Genomic DNA, 16,480 nt, shown 5'->3' with positions numbered 1-16,480 from the left:
TGTTTACAAATCCTCTGCTTTAATGCCGTGTGTAAAAAAGGTTAGTTTCAAAGTTAGTTAAGTGTCTATTTACATCCTTTGATAATATAAGATACTATTCTGTAAATGAAATAACATCTCCTTATGCAAAGAACTTGACCTATATAAATTACCCTAAATAAAATGCCCTGAGATTTAACAAAATATAAAAATGTAATATCACATTTGCATGTTTAACTTAAAAAAAATACTGTCCATTTTGTGTGAGTTCTCAATTTTCTGATATATTAATGATCACATGACATTTAGAATAAACAAATAAAATATATTTGACAAAAGATGGTGAAACAACAATACAATAAAAAAACGGGCTATGCATTCAATGAAAATTAAAAAACAATTGTGCCGACCAAACAACATTTGTCAGTGACAGTGGGTGTTCTAAGAAGCAAAGGGAAAGCACATTAAAAGATAAAGTATGCTTTAGTCATTAGCATATAGAAGCAATACTAGCAAAACTGTACATTTTCACTTGGACAAAATGTTTTAAAGGGGTCATATTATGAGATTTTTTTAAATGTAAAATAAATCTTTGTTGTCCCCAGAGTGCATATGTGAAGTTTTAGCTCAAAATACCACATAGATAATTTTTATAACATGTTAAAATTGCCCCTTTGTAGGTAAGGGCAAAAATGTATAGCTATAGGTCGATTTAACTCTTTCCCCGCCATTAAGGAGTTATATCATCAATTAAGAGGGAAAAAATGCATAAGATGTTCCTGATTAATGTTAATGTTAATCTGCAATAACACAATCATTATTATATTACCCAATTTATGAAAAAAACTGAAGCCAAAATGTTATTTGCTCATTTTAAACTTTGTATGTTTTGATCATCGTTCTGAATCTGATCTCTAACAAAATTAGACAACTTTTCAAAAATGGCTGGTGGGGAATGAGTTCATTTCTTTTTCAGTGTAACTCGTTCAGATGTGGCTGTAAAGTCTTGACCACTTCTAACAAAATTCTGATTAGTTCTTAGATAACTGCACAACAATAATAATATATTGAACAAGATAATTCAACTCTCATGTCTCATAATTTGTTAGCTACACTATTATTGTTGTGAATTTTTCAAAAACTGTGACAAAACGGCAACATTGGGACACATTTTGGGCACTTTTTTGTTAAATACAATACATAATATTAATTTTAATCTACATATTGTTTAAATCATAAACAAATGATCTCTTTATCTCACTATGTTACTGTATATAGTTTCAGTGCTAGAGCATTGCGTTAGCAGCGCAAAAGGTCATGAGTTAAAACCCAGGCAATATACATACTGATTAAATGTATACTTTATAATGTCTGCCAAATACATAAATAAATAAAATAAATGATCAACAACAATTCAGTTGTGCATATTTTATTAGATGCTGTATGTACATTTTTAAATATAAAGATATTCACAATTCTGTCTAGTTAGTCTAGAATAATTTAATCGCTTGCAACAGGATATTAAACTTTTTTCAAATGTTATAAAAACAAACACGGTAGCATTTTTTTTTATGGTCCGCTAGGTTTCCTTTCCATAATGTTTTGTAATCAGTAGTCTAATTTGTTTTTGCTTTCAGAAAACCCTTTACCATGCTGTAGTTGCCACTTGCTGTACCTGGTATGATGTAATTTGTCCAAGGGTTTGTTGTGTTTTCTTAGGCTGCATGTCAATGTTAAAATACTGATTTGTGATCAGCACAAGAAGTGTTTTTTCTTCTCTTGTGCTGAATGTGTGACACAACACTAGCGGTTACACATCATAAAAAAGTATGAACTCAGAGCTGAACTTATAAAATCAAGTTGAATTGCTCAACTTAATGTTTATTTTTTTTTAAAGTAACACTAAATTGTATCTTGATTTGACAAAAATGTTGTGTATTTTTTACAGTGAATAAAGCGTCCATGTAAAAATAGATTAACGTTGACATACCCAGATCATCATTATTGATATTTTTTAAATAAACCAATGAGTTTAAAGACATGGAATAAGAAAATACTCACAGCATTGTATTTGGATTGCCCACTTCTGCTCTTAGCCAAATTGAGTTTCATTTTCTGCACGTCATTTGCTAAAGCAAATATTGATTTGCATGTCCATCATGCTTGCCACTTGTAAATCGATGTAGGTCATAGATTGATTTACATGTATTTATGTCCAAGTTCAAAACAGACTATAAAATTCATAGATTTTTGTTGGTTGACATTAACAAAAACATTTTGTAGTATAAAATGTAAGAATCATTCCACATTGACTATGGATCAAAGCAAAAAGAGCATTAATACTTTTGAATAGGCAATCTTTAAGTATGTTTATACACATTAGTTAATTTCTTTTTTAGCACATTTAATTATTAAATCACACAATGGTGATGCTTCAGGTTTACGTTCATTTATTTGTATAGCACATTTAAAAACGACATATGTTTACCAAAGTGCTTTACATACTAGACACATATAATCTAAAAATGTATAAAACACTATAAAATGCTTTAAATGCTATAGTAGCACAAGATCTGACAAGGAGAGATAAATTATTCCATAAACGACGAGCTGCGACTGACAAGGCCCTGTCCCCTTTTGATTTTAATTGAAACTTGGAGAACTAGTTGAAATCTTTGTCCAGATCGTAGAGGCCTAGAAGTATTTAGTTGAAGAAGATCACTAATATAACCTGGTGCCAGTTCATTAACCTTCTAAGACCTGGATGTCCACATACCTCACTTGTTTTTTTTTTTTTTTTGCACCATAATACTTAATTTTGTATAACTGGAACCTGCTGAACACAAACATGGACAATTACACTGCTTCATGTTCAAAGAAAAATATTTGGTTATTATATTTATTGGTTCTTCCTAACTCCAAAATAGCTGGAAGAAATCTAAAAAAAGACTGAATACAAATTTAATAGTTCCTGGTAAAAGCCTAGCTTCTGAACCAGCTGCATGCGCGAAAGTGATGCATGAGAGATACGGTAGTAAAATCAATTACAGTATCTGGACATAATAAAAGCATGCATTACAACCTCCAAATTATTAAAAGAAATAAAAGATTTAAGTTTCATATTCCTTAATTGGAAAAAAACACAAGTTTATTAAACTTCAACTCGGCATCAAAAATTATTCTAAGACTACTCGCGTGATTATCCATATTAGATTTGAGATAACCTTATTTATTGATTATACGATTATACAAACTTAGGGGGCTAAATACTATCACTTCGGTGATTTCACTTTATGGAGCGGTTTTCCGGACAGGGATTAGACTAGTCCTAGACGTAAATAAATGTTAGAGCTGTCCAAACTGAAAACATCTTGCACTGACATATCTTAAAATACATCAGTACCCTTTGTTTTGCCTCAAAATGCACACAAGTAATATTTTTAGTAAGGCATGTTTGTTAAAACTAGTTATATTTCTTAATTAAACTAAGGGCTAGTCCTGGATTAAGCTAACCGAACCTACGTGTCAGAGTTTATATAGCAACAAGTTGTTTTTGCTTTTGTATTTTCCATCTTAAAAGCATAATTTGAATGCAATAATTAATACATTAGATTTTATTAGCAAAAAATGTAAAGGCTTAGATTAATATCGATTCCTTTAATGTTGAACCTATCAATTACCCTATCAAACCTAGTGGTATCAAATATTTCATTAATGGTCCTTACCCTGTATCTTACCGAACCCCAGTGCACTTCTAGCTTTATTCTTTGCATTCATTTGCTGACCCATCACACAAGTGTAGGAGAAAACCTTTTCCAAGGCCATGATAAAGTTTTGAAGCACAGCCATATTGGGCAGAACGTGCATGAAAGCCAAGACAGGAGATTTACTGTACAGAACATACAAATCTTCCCATGACACATTTGTGTGCATATTTGTGTAGGGCGGGTGCAGATGTACACATCTTTGAAATGTCCAATCAGTCAACTTCCATTTTCTGTCCCCAGTTGACCATTCAAATAACATTGCAAAGGACGAATGGAAACTTAAACATGTTTGCATTTTTAATCTCTCAGATGAAAGGAGATACATAAGCATTTGTATAAAGCTAAATAAAGGGTAAACGAGGATGCAGTGTACTTCACTCCTGAAGAGGACAGATGCCACTGACAAAACAAGTGTACAGGTACAGATTGTGTTGAAGGTAAAAAATTTTTTTCTTAAAATTTTGTTGTTTTTCATTGCATTTTTATTATCGTTCAGGTTATATATGAATTTATTGAAATATGTTATTTAGTTATGAATATGATGTTTCTACTCTTTCAGATTCATTGCATATTGTAAATCCATCACCAATGGAGAGACTATTTAATTTGCTGTTTTTCACAGGTCAGTGTGTAAAAATAAATAAACTATTATCTGTAAGTCATATAATAAGCAACTTTAAATAATACACAAAAAAACACACTGTAAATATTGAAAAGTTTGATCAACTTTTACTTTAGGTGAAAATTTGAAGTTGATTTTTTTTTCAAGTGATTACATAACTGAGGCTTTGTTTTTGGGGGTCGTTTTCTTTAAATTTCAGTTTTCAGTGCTGACGTATATTTACAAATCTAAATGTTAATCTGTAGATAAAATGGTAAATGCAAGAGGATTTATATTCGTTTTTCGTCACGGTTGGTACCTGACAGGTACGCAAAATAAAATATGATGAGACAGCCCAACAAAGTTGTTAATGTATGTTAGATGAGTGTATAAAACACATACTGTAAATCCAATCTATAATTTAATATCAACAAATATGTCATCTTAGCATCTTACATTAGGACAGTGCATTTAACAAGCTATATACAGTTACAATAAAGAAATCAAACCAGAGATCAAATAAGCTATTTTTAAGTTGTAAAATGAAATGCTTGACTTAGAAACCAAGAAAAGCGCTCTGTCCTGCAGTTCTGCTATGTGAGCAGCACTCATTTAAATTTAGCTGGATGTGAATGTTGTTCCACGCATGAGAACATTAAAGAAAATCCTATGCAAAGTTTGTTAAACATTCTGACTTAAGCTAACCATGGTTTTAGTACAGTAATCATATAGTTATTTGTGGTAAAGCCACAGTAGCCACAAATATGTCATGGTTTTACTAGAGAAATAATAAACAATAACAAATGGAGTCAGGCGTCTTCACCCTACACAAACATGAGCAATGTCGAGGAAACACCATTTCAAAGTTTGATTTGAGATCGATCAATAATGAATTAATTCCAAAGAATCAAGCTGTGTTTTTAATAAGAGGACAGCATACTTTAACATTGATTAAATGCTTGCTTGCTATCTGGGATTTTTTTATTCACCTTAAGCCCGGTATATACTGTGCGATTTTAAAAAGTCCTTTAGGATTGTCGCTTGCCACACTGTTAGATCAAGATCGTAGTTAGGTCCATGTCACACTGTATGATCTCAGTTTCCATCAATGTCAGACTGTACGAGTTTAATGACTTTTAAAAATCGGACGCACGCAAGCAAACGCCTCCGCAGTTTTACGTCATCGATCGACGACGGCTGGGCAAACACACGCTAAAGCGAAGGCTAGCAAACCGAAACAACATCTATCATTCATTTTAATCATGACTTGTCTCAAACATAAAAGAAGAAAAAACGAAGGAGACGAGTACCTGGCATTTGTATTTCCAGCGCAATTTATCTCCAGGCTGCTTCATTTTTATCCTATACAGTGGCGATGACACATTGTACAAACACTCTTTATGTTTCCATAACTCCGCAAGTATATCTCTTTCTGCAGTACAGTCTATCTGGCTCTTTTTGACATTTGTCTGCGTTGATTTGTTGTTGTCGCCGCACTAATTGCGTCATCTGGTTCTGTGCTTCTATTGGGTCTTGGTTTGCCGGTTGTCGTAGGGAGATGTCACATAGCAGGATTGTCTCACAAAATTTCTGACACTGCCAGAATTTTGGCAGAGGATAATTTTGATCGCATCGGTCATTAATTGGCTGTTTGTGAACATGTCAAACTAGTGATCAAAGACGACAGATTTTAGCCTAGGATTCCAGAAATCTTTTAGGATTTTAAAATTTGTCCCAGACAGCTAAATCGTGGCTAAAATCTCACAGTGTTCACCGGGCTTTAGGTAGAGGGACATCTTTTATTGATGTCTTTTAAACGACTTTGAAAATACATCTTTTTAGCTTTATTTTTTCAACTAAATCTTAACTTTGTTTCGATTTTAGAAGTTGACGTTTTAACATCTTTTCGGCAAGTTTTTGCTGGGAGAACAGTGTTCTAATTGAGGACGGCTGGGGTGGTCCTTGAACTCCTTTAAGCATTGAGGGACCCCCTCTAAAGCACAAAAAAAAAAAAAAAATTTTTATTAAAATATAAATGTTACATACATTTTAAATTTCTCGTGCTGCACTGCCACAAAGTGTTATTGTTCATTATTTGTCCCAATTTCACAATAAAGAAATCCAAAAGATTGAAGACTGAAATAAATGTAAACTCTCAAGTGCGCCTCACGCTGTTTTCGTTGGCATTGTTAGATTTAGGATTCATTTAGTTTTTTTTATTCTTCTCAATTTATTATTTCACAACAATTTGAGGGGGTAAAAGTGTTTAGGGTTTGAGTACAGGGTAATTTGGTGTCTTCAGATAAGCACACAAAAGTTTTTAAACCAAGTACATGTTAACATTTTAACAATGTAAACTTACACTTTAACACTCTTATCTCAACAGGACTCTGTCTGTTTACACAGATGAGCTGGTGTGATTATCTTGTCATAGAGGAAACAAAGGCCTGGTATGATGCACAAGCTTACTGCAGACAGAATCACATTGATCTGGCCACCATTCAGAGCAATGAAAACTGGACAAATGTACAAAAAGCAGACAACGCTGTATTTACTTCAGTGGCCTGGACTGGACTGTACAATGACGTTACTGCCTGGCGGTGGTCTTATCAAAATGAAAATATGACATTTGTGATTTGGCTATCTTTTCAACCAAACAACAAATTGTCACATCAGGAATGTGTTGCATTTGAGCAAAACACATGGAATGATCGCGACTGCCGAGAAACCTATCAATTTTTTTGCTTTGATGGTAAGAAATATTTGCTCAATAGTATCCTCATGCAGATCACCACAGTCTCAGATTTGATTACATATGGGCATATCTCAGTTTGTTTCAGGTCCCTTTTGGCGCTTTTTCATTGCATGAAATGACCCCACGGTTTGGGTTGGGTCAGCTTACTTTTGAGGGCTTTTGCACTGGATACAGTACGTAGTACCCGATACCTTTTTTAGTACAACCTCAGTTGGGATTCCAGGCTTGCGGTTTGTGGTGGCACATTTGCGACGCAAACATCCGTATTGTCCAAACATTCATTTTTGGTGGTTCATTTTGATTTTGTGGTGGACTGAGAAATAAATAAATTTATAGGGATGTATAGCATTCCAATGACGCTCTAACATATGATGTCACAGCAGTAGGCACATTAAACAAAGTATTTAATAATATATATATATAGCCGGAACTGGGTCTGTTTGTCTCATTGTCCTCGGGATTGAGGACGAGACAGGGAAAGAGAAACAAAATCCTATCAGCGTAGGGGCCGTTCACATGTAATGCAAGTGTCACACAGTATTGTGGTTTATAATATGTTCCATTTCAGACAGGCTAGCTATTGCGGCATAAGTATATTACCCGGACGAGTTATGTGAATGCCTTGTTCTGGACACCCTAACTATTGCGTGTTAAATATATTTAGTAGACAAATTATGTAAATGCTTTGTTCAAGATAAATTTCTTTTAGTTTAGACTTAATTATAGGTGATTAGTGATATTTTAAATTGTATGCTATATTTAACTGGTAACTAGTGTAAAGATGCCAAAATTTGGCTTATGTGGTCATACTTCTTAGAACGAGTAAACACTCTTGCAGTAGCGTTTTGAACTAGCTGAAGCTTGTTTACCTGATTTGCATGGCATCTCACGAGTAAGAAGTTGCAATAGTCTATTCTAGAGGTCATAAACACATGGATAAGCTTCTCTGCATCTGATGCAGACAACATATGGCGTATTTTTGAGATATTTCTAAGATGGAAGAATGCAGCAGACGTTGGAGATATGACTATCAAAGGATAAATTGCTCATCACACCTAGGTTCTTGACTGTGGAAGACGGCACCACAGTGCAGCCATCTATGGGCAACTTGTAATTTGACAAATTGTGTTTGGAGCGATTCGGTTCGAGAATTAATATCTCTGTCTTACTGGAGTTTAGCATAAGGAAGTTATTTGCCATCCAGTCACTAATTTTGCTAATACAGTCAGTTAGCTTAGAAAGCTTGGTGGGTTACGCTAGGATGTGAGGAGATGTAAAGCTGTGTATAATCTGCATAGCAGTGAAAACTTGTATTGTGTTTGCTGATTATGTCTCCTAGAGGTAACATATTATTTTGCATTTCTGTGAAGATATCTTGTTAAAAGTTCACAATGTACCTTAAAATCAGCTTCATTTATGTTTAATTACAGTGAATGGAACGGGCAGCAAAAGATATGTATTTATCAGAAATTTGATTTTGAACTGGTCTGACGCTCAGAGCTACTGTAGACAACATTTCACAGACCTGGCTACCATCCGGAGTCAAGGTGAGAATGACTATCTGGTGCAAATGACCGCAGGACAGGGTATAGTATGGATTGGTCTGTTCAGGGACTGGTGGGAGTGGTCAGATGGAACAGACTTTAACAATACCGCCATGAAATGGATGACTGGACAACCTGACATAACCGGCCAGAACTCACCCTGTGGTGCTGTAAATAATGATGGTCTGATGTATGATCAGCTCTGCACAGAAGCCTTTCCTTTCATCTGTAGGATCCGTAAGTTTCATCTCTGATCCCCATCATACATTACAAGCATCATAAATACACTTTCATTAATCAACCCTTCAAAGCAAAAATCAAAAGAAATATTTCCAGACCTTATCACTGGTACTGGACTGCTTATCTGTAGTTGTCATATAGAGACTAGTAGAAGTTAGTAGCAGGCATCGTATAGTGAGACAGGCCCAACCTACTGTATTTACCAATCATTGCTTTGTTTACGATGGCTGGACCAACATAAGAAACAAGGTTTTATGTTTTGGTCTTCCCCACTCAAGTAGATAGGAGCCACATTTGCATAACAAAAATATGCCTAGAGATTTTCCTAATATTGCTGTTGAGTGGTTAAAGGGGACAAAGAATGAAAAAATTTTTTTACCTTGTCTTTGTTGAATAATGGTAGTCTACGTGAATTCACAAACATACAAAATGTGCTTGACATGCTAAACATCTCAGTCTCATAGAAATTCCACTTTTAGAAATGTCAGCCAGAAAACAGCCCAATCTGAAAAACTGATGCTAATGACATCACAGGCATCTAACTGCCCCTCCACTTTAAAATAATTGGCTACATTTTTTGAGTGGCAGCAAAGTCACCCAATCAGTAATGAGATTGCAAGTTAAGCCAGTAGGGGGAGCCAAATAGGTGCAAAACCACTTGTTTAAAATCCCCCACCTTAATAGAGCTATCTGAGGGAGATTTTTAGGAAGCTTCTCAGGCATTACAGACCCAAACAAAAAAAAATTGTCTACATGTCACATCACAGAACAAGGATAAATACCCCGTTCAATCATTCTATTGTATGTCATCTTTAAGACTTTGGTAAATCCTCTACCTGATTTTGCTAAGTGAGAGATGTCCTCAGGGCAACATATGGTATTTTGTAAATAAAACCTAAAACCCACACCAAACCCTTACCATAACAGAACCCTAAAATCAGAGGGAAATGAAGAATCTAATCCTGATTGTAAGATTAAACTTGAACCAAATTGTAAACTTATTTCTGAAATCTTGATTGAAATGTTGTCCCAGGATCAACATAATGTTGACCTTAAAACATCAACCACTTGGCAAAATCAGGAGAGCCTATCGAACACAGAATATTATTAAAGATCATTTTATGTTCTGGGTTAAAGGATTAGCTTACCCAAAATTAATATTTTAAAGCTGCAGTCCAACATTTTCAGTTAAAAATAAACTAAAAAGAAAACATTCATCTGGCATGAGTAATTTATTCAATAATTTTCATATTGGTGAGATATTCTCGACGAGCCCTGAATGTTTGTCAGCATTGGTTTTCCATTTTTTTTTTCTAATTTTTAGCAGACTAAAATAAATACAACTTCTAACAGGTGCAAAGAGACAGGTTGTGAAAGTGGAGGTGAAATCTGGTCTGAATTCATATGACACTGCAGTGATGGAGATCATCTTACAGTGGGTAAGCATGAATGTATTTGTGTTAAACCTAAATGCATAATATACACACACTCCTGATGCAAAACATTATGATTGACCACTTTAAGAATACAAGCTGGTGTGTGATGCTCTATAGTCTAAGAAAAAATACATAACAATTTATTCAAGATTCGCTTCCCTGGACTCCCTGACTGCCTCACCATGTTACAAAATCAGCATAAGAAACTGAACAGCGGTGACAATAAAATAAAAATTCATACTGCAGCAATGCATTCTGGGTATCAGCATTTGTTTCAGTTGATCAGAATAATTTGATTGATTGTTACCATTGTTGAGGCTTCTTCAATACACAAGTGTTCTGAGTAAAACACTATCGCAAGATATTTACTTGAATAAAACTAAAGAAAACAATAAACAAAACATAAAGAAAATAATCACTAAACAAATTAACTTAAGAATTAATAAAATAGTAAAACTTCTTCTTATTTAAAAAACGACATATGTTTAAGTAGACAGTTATTATAATATGTAACATCTACCTAAACAATAATTTCTACCAGGTGTATTTGCAATAGTATTTCTTTAATAAGTGTGCAGATGAAAATTAGCATATATGAAGGATATAAATAAAGAGTGTTAAATAAAGCTAACATCATTTTGGATAATAAGAGGCACCCACTATCCAATACTTTTGAACTGCTAGGTCCACGCAACATCATCTCACGGAAAGTCGTGTTATAGTCACAAAAATTTGATTAATTTATTTGTGTCAATGGTACGAAATTCAGCTTTTTGTGCCTTGAGCACGAATGTCTTTTTCATGTCACTCACACAAATTTCTATAAATAGGTTTTTTTTCGTACCTTGGGCACGGCTTTCTTTTTCGTGTCATTTTTTGTATTGTTTTCATGTTTTTTATCCCTATTTTGAAATCATTGTATCTTGTGGTTGGGGTTAGATTTGGGGTTTGGGTTAGGATGTACTTTTATGTATTAGTTTCTACATGTTTTTTTTTTTTTTTTTTCGCTTTTAAAACTATTGTCGCCTGGAGTTGGGGTTAGGGTTGAGGTTTGGGATGTATAAACATTTAACAAAGTGATTCTAACCCCCAAGCAACGATGGTTAGAAAATACCATTAAATCAAAAAACCATAAATAAATTTCAAATGTGAATCTGACGAATGTCTGTGAGTGTTCACTGCAAACACAATTTCCCTACGGGGATAAATAAATACTGAACAAAACCCCTCAATGGTGATCTCACATTTCTAATAAACAAACTAAATCTAATGGTCTATGTGTATCTAACAACATGATTTATTTTCTTTAGATAAAGCAGAAACTGAAGGATCAGGGGATAGAGGAGGACACAAGATTGAGATGGAGAGTGCAGCCAGATGGAAATGTGTTTTCACTAAAATATCATTAAGAAGATGGTGCTGAGGAGAGGAGTCATAAATATGTTAATCAAAAAATGTATGCAAGTGAATTGTAGTTAAAGGCGGAGTCCACGATGTTTGAAAAACGCTTTGGAAAAGGAGACGGGCCGACTACCAAAACACACTTATAGCCAATCAGCAGTAAGGAGCGTGTCTACTAACCGTCATCGTTGCCTGGGTTGCGTATGTGTGGGGCGGGTCTATCAACAGAAGGTCCAGATTCTGTTGGGGTAGGGGCGTGTTTGTTTAGGTGATTTCAAATATCAACATTGGCTTTCAAACATCGTGGACTCCGCCTTTAAGCAGCTTATTTTATTTAATTTCACTGAACAGAAGACTATAACTGGCCTACAGTCTACAGCAATGTGTCAATCTTAAAATTAAAGATGCTTATTTAGGTTTACAGTGATGCCATAAAGGGATCATTTTGGTTTCCAAAATAACCATTTTGTCAAAGGTGTTTTAAAAGAGATCTTGTTTTTACCTATTTTTATTAAAAAGAGGCTTTTTGTTCAGCAAGGTTCTGCAAATGTTCAAGTTTTGTCTGTGGCATTATCTATGTCTGTGGTGTTCTGCAATCTTATCATTAGTCTATGCAGGAGCAGGTGGCAAGGATGGATGGGAATTTACGTTCAGCAAGGTATGGCCCTGTCCCAAATGGTGCACCTCATGTGGACTTTCGATCTCGTGGCCCTAAATTGCGCGTCCTAGCTTAGTCTATGAGTCCATAGGGCAGGGTTCCCCAAATCTTACCCTGGAGGGCCGGAGCACTACAGAGTTTATGTCCAACCCTAATCAAACTTCCCCACCTGTGATTTTCTAGTGATCATGAAGACCTTGATTAGCTTGCTCAGGTGTGTTTGATCAGGGTTGGAGCTAAACTATGCGACCCTCCAGGGTAAGATTTGGGAAACCCTGCCATAGGGTGTCCCGTCTGAAAATATTTACGCTCCAAAGTCTGCTCATCAGCTCCCCCTTTGCACCATTGATGTGGTCTTCGGCAAAGCCTGCACTGCTGCAAGCTTCACACTTTACCAACCCAGAAGTCCTTGCGAAAGAGCAATCAGACGATAGATGGGAGGAGTTCACACTGATGGGCAACTTCTCTTCCTATTTCCGGCCTGATGCTCGAGTCTTTCCCAAAAGATGACTCCAGTGCCCCCTCGTGGACTGTGGTCTCTAAGGTCTGCACTACATGATGTCATCAAAGTTTGGACTCTGAGGAAGTCCATACGTCCAGCCATTTGGGACAAGGCCAGTAATTTTTTTGATAAGCAAGGTATTAGCATATACATGTGTATCTCAATAAATTTGAATGTCTTGGAAAAGTTCATATATTTTAGTAATTCAACTCAAACTGTAGAACTCGTGTATTAAATCATTTTAATGCACACAGAGTAAAGTTCATTAAGTCTTTTTTTTTTCTTTTAATTGTGATGATTTTGGCTCCCATTTAATTTTATTACAGTTGTAATCTAGTTGAATTGAATTTAAAGTGACCAAAAAAGGCAGTGTGGCACGCCTTGTGTTTCCAAGGGTTTAAAACTCATTTGGTGTGATTGGCCTCTTACTTGACTGCAGGAATCTACCTCCGAAAGTATGAAGCTCAAATAATTTATTATAAACAAAAATGATTATATACAGTGGTTTCACCTGCTTCTCTTTTTGATATTTAGGACTAGTTGTGTTGGAAGTTATGATTTTGGTCTCTTCAACTCAATGGAAGGAAACGCTTTATTTGCAAATGTTTTATGTAATATTCCATTTTTTTAGCATAATTTGAATACACAACTTTCAATGAAAACATAACAAGCTGTTGCTTTCAAAAACCTCAGGTTAAGATGAGGTAAACCTTAGGTAAACTCTTCCTTTATATGTGTAGAGTCAAAAATTGAATAATTGACATTATAATAATTACACAGCATAATCACACACAGTGGTTTTTACATTTAGTGGCAGTAATGACTATATGTTTTGTAATCATAGTTTTATACATCATTGACTTAAAGAAGCAGATTAGATGAATGTGTGGGGCTGAAATGTAAACATGGCTTAGGGTTGAGAGTTTAACATTGGTGATAGAACAGAACTCAAAACAAATAATGTCATATCAAAGTACTGTCTATTTACCACCTGTAAAAACTAAACAGGCACTTTATGGTTATAATGGACAATTGATTATTTACAGTTTCCACATTAATAATCAATAAGCATAAATAGGAAAACAAGTCACTTACTGCCTAACAATAAGCCACATAATGGAAGTTATATACTGTAGCACAACATTTTGCACCGACAATATCAATCATTTATAAAAGTATCAAGAAATAACAATAATCATCATACAAATAAATGCAATAGAAAAACAAATGCCCTAGAAATATTCACTCTCGTACAACATAAACCATTGACGTAATAGATAGAAGCAAGACCCCGGTGGTCCCAAGATATATGAAACTTCACACTACAGCTGGATTTGAGAAAAAGTTCAAATGTTACAACTCCTGTCAACACTAAAATAATATCACCTCTAGATATTTTTAAATCCTCCAAGATTATACAACTTATTATACAACATATTTATTTTATATTTTTTCCAAGTGTGTTTAGGTTTTTGTCAATGAATATTTACTCATCAATGATAAGCAGCACAAGGAACTTTCTGGGTGCGACTTTGACTCCAACCCAAAATTTCTTTGACTGTGGCGCTGTAAATTCAGGACGCACTTTTAAAAACCCCATCAGAACTGAGATGAATATAAATCATTGTTACAGTAAAATAATTACAGTAACTAAGCAATTATTGTTATTCGTTTTTTGTTTGAGCATTTTTGTAATGAAATTTTGTCACAAAATACTTGATTAATGTATTCATGTTATTGATATTGGAGCACAAATGTCTTTTTTGTGTCACTCAGCACAAATTTCTATAAATAGATTTTGTGTTTGTGGCACGGCTTTCTTTATCGTGTCATTTTGTTGTCTCATTGTTTTTTTCCTATCTTTAAATCATTGTCGCTTGGGGTTAGAATCACTTTCTGTGACATCCTAACCAAAACCCCAGCTCTAACCCCAACTCCAGGCGAGAATAGTTTTAAAAGCGGAAGGAAAACAATGAGAAAACAAAATATAAAATGACACGATAAAGAAAGTTGTGCCACAATACACGAAAAACTTTTTATAGACATATGTGCTCCAGTGGCACGAAAAACAGCGGAAAATCTTGTCAATAACACAAATAAATAAAATATTTTGTGACTATAACTGTAACACGACTTTCCGTGAGATGGGGTAAGTTGAATAAGTATAATGTGTTATATTTTTTTCTACTGGAGTAGACTGGAAAGAAATTTGATGGTTCAGTATTTTACTTGCCCAGTCAGCGTTTTCACTGACATCACAAAAAAGTTAAATACAAAACACAAATAAAATAGGCATATTCTATTTTTGTTGTTTTTGACATATGTAACCTATATGACACCTAATAAATATGACACCTAAGATTAATATAAGGACATTATTTGCGTCGCCACCAATGTCAAAATCAAAACTACTGTACGCCCTTGACCCCATAACTGGTTGTAAACATAAATAATTTACTATTGATTGGTGGTTCATTAGATGTACTCAATGTACAAAAGGATGTGTTAAAGAAATGCTTTTTGTTACACAATGCCACATAAAAACATTTAAAGTCATACTGCGTCTCTTATTTAGACAATTGCCAAACAGCATAGAAAGTAATAGGGGGTTCAAATGATACAATAAGAAATAAAGTCATATAATGACGTTAAAAAATTGTTTAATTTGTTTTTATATCTTTATATATTGTAGATAAATCGGCACTAATATAATGTAAAGAAAACATAAGAAAAATATGTATATGGTTAGGGGGCGCTGTGGGAAGAAAGGCCTGTAGGTAAACGTATAGAGAAGAAGTGCAGTTGGTATCTGTTAGAAAAACAAAAAGAAAAAATAACCAGGGCAAATGAACTAAAGAAGAAACTGAAGTGATCATTGTCCAGGGGGGCAACAGTTACTAAATTCTTATTTTTGGGTAAACTAACCCTTGAACATACAATAAAGGTTTTGGTAAGTAATAAAGTAGATAACCAACATTTGCCCCCTGCACTCCACCTGTTGACATTATGAAGCTCCACATTTCCAAGAAAAGAAAGTGAAACAAAGCCTCATAGTTTTAAATTGTATTTAGTGTTCACCTTGAATGGGTGGGACAATAGCATGACTATAAAAGTCAATGTAGAGGTTTTATGCAGCTTATAAAGTTTATAAAGAACTACTATCAAGAGTCAATTGCAGTAAGTAATCTTTTTGTCTTTAATTTCATTTAGCCTTTTTATATAAGACACTATACTATGTACTTTTGCTGGTGTTTTATTTAGATTTTTTTAATTTAAAAATAATTATTACAATTTTATGATTTTCACATTTGTTGAAGCTTTAAATGGTTAATTGAGTAATTTGTGAACCAATCAGTAAGCACCTGAGCTCAGCTTTGAGCAATCAGTGGAAAAACTATTTAGGTGCAGTGTGTAAATTTTAGCGCCATCCAGTGGTGAGGTTGTGAATTGCAACCAACGGCTCAGTCCACCGCTCACCCCTTGCTTTTGAAAAACATTGAGAAGCTACGGTAGCAACCACCGGAAAAACATGTAATTGACGGAGACAACTTAGTAAAAAAAGTTTGTCCATTAACTTCTTACACCCTGAAGCTATTT

The 16,480-nt window shown here is 34.5% G+C and overlaps 1 protein-coding gene across 1 annotated transcript; it reads left to right on the top strand.

The window, feature by feature from the left end:
- Nucleotides 1-8,544: 8,544 nt before the first annotated feature.
- On the top strand, nt 8,545-12,486 carry LOC141282010 (lectin-like). Its single transcript, XM_073814208.1, has 3 exons — nt 8,545-8,883; nt 10,240-10,325; nt 11,633-12,486. The coding sequence occupies exons 1-3, from the start codon at nt 8,673-8,675 to the stop codon at nt 11,729-11,731; spliced, it is 396 nt and encodes a 131-aa protein (XP_073670309.1). The 5' UTR covers nt 8,545-8,672; the 3' UTR covers nt 11,732-12,486.
- The last annotated feature ends 3,994 nt before the right edge of the window (nt 12,487-16,480 follow it).

The sequence above is a fragment of the Paramisgurnus dabryanus genome, chromosome 1 (assembly GCF_030506205.2).
Source record: "Paramisgurnus dabryanus chromosome 1, PD_genome_1.1, whole genome shotgun sequence".
Classification (NCBI taxonomy): Eukaryota; Metazoa; Chordata; class Actinopteri; order Cypriniformes; family Cobitidae; genus Paramisgurnus; species Paramisgurnus dabryanus.
This window is presented reverse-complemented; position numbering and strand designations above follow the sequence as displayed.

Excerpts from the sequence above, each read along its gene's own strand:
- LOC141282010 (XM_073814208.1), top strand. The coding sequence starts at position 8,673 with ATGACCGCAGGACAGGGTATAGTATGGATTGGTCTGTTCAGGGACTGG. Across the intron at positions 8,884-10,239 it reads TCCTTTCATCTGTAGGATCC|GTGCAAAGAGACAGGTTGTG; the intron begins GTAAGTTTCATC and ends AACTTCTAACAG. Across the intron at positions 10,326-11,632 it reads TGGAGATCATCTTACAGTGG|ATAAAGCAGAAACTGAAGGA; the intron begins GTAAGCATGAAT and ends TATTTTCTTTAG.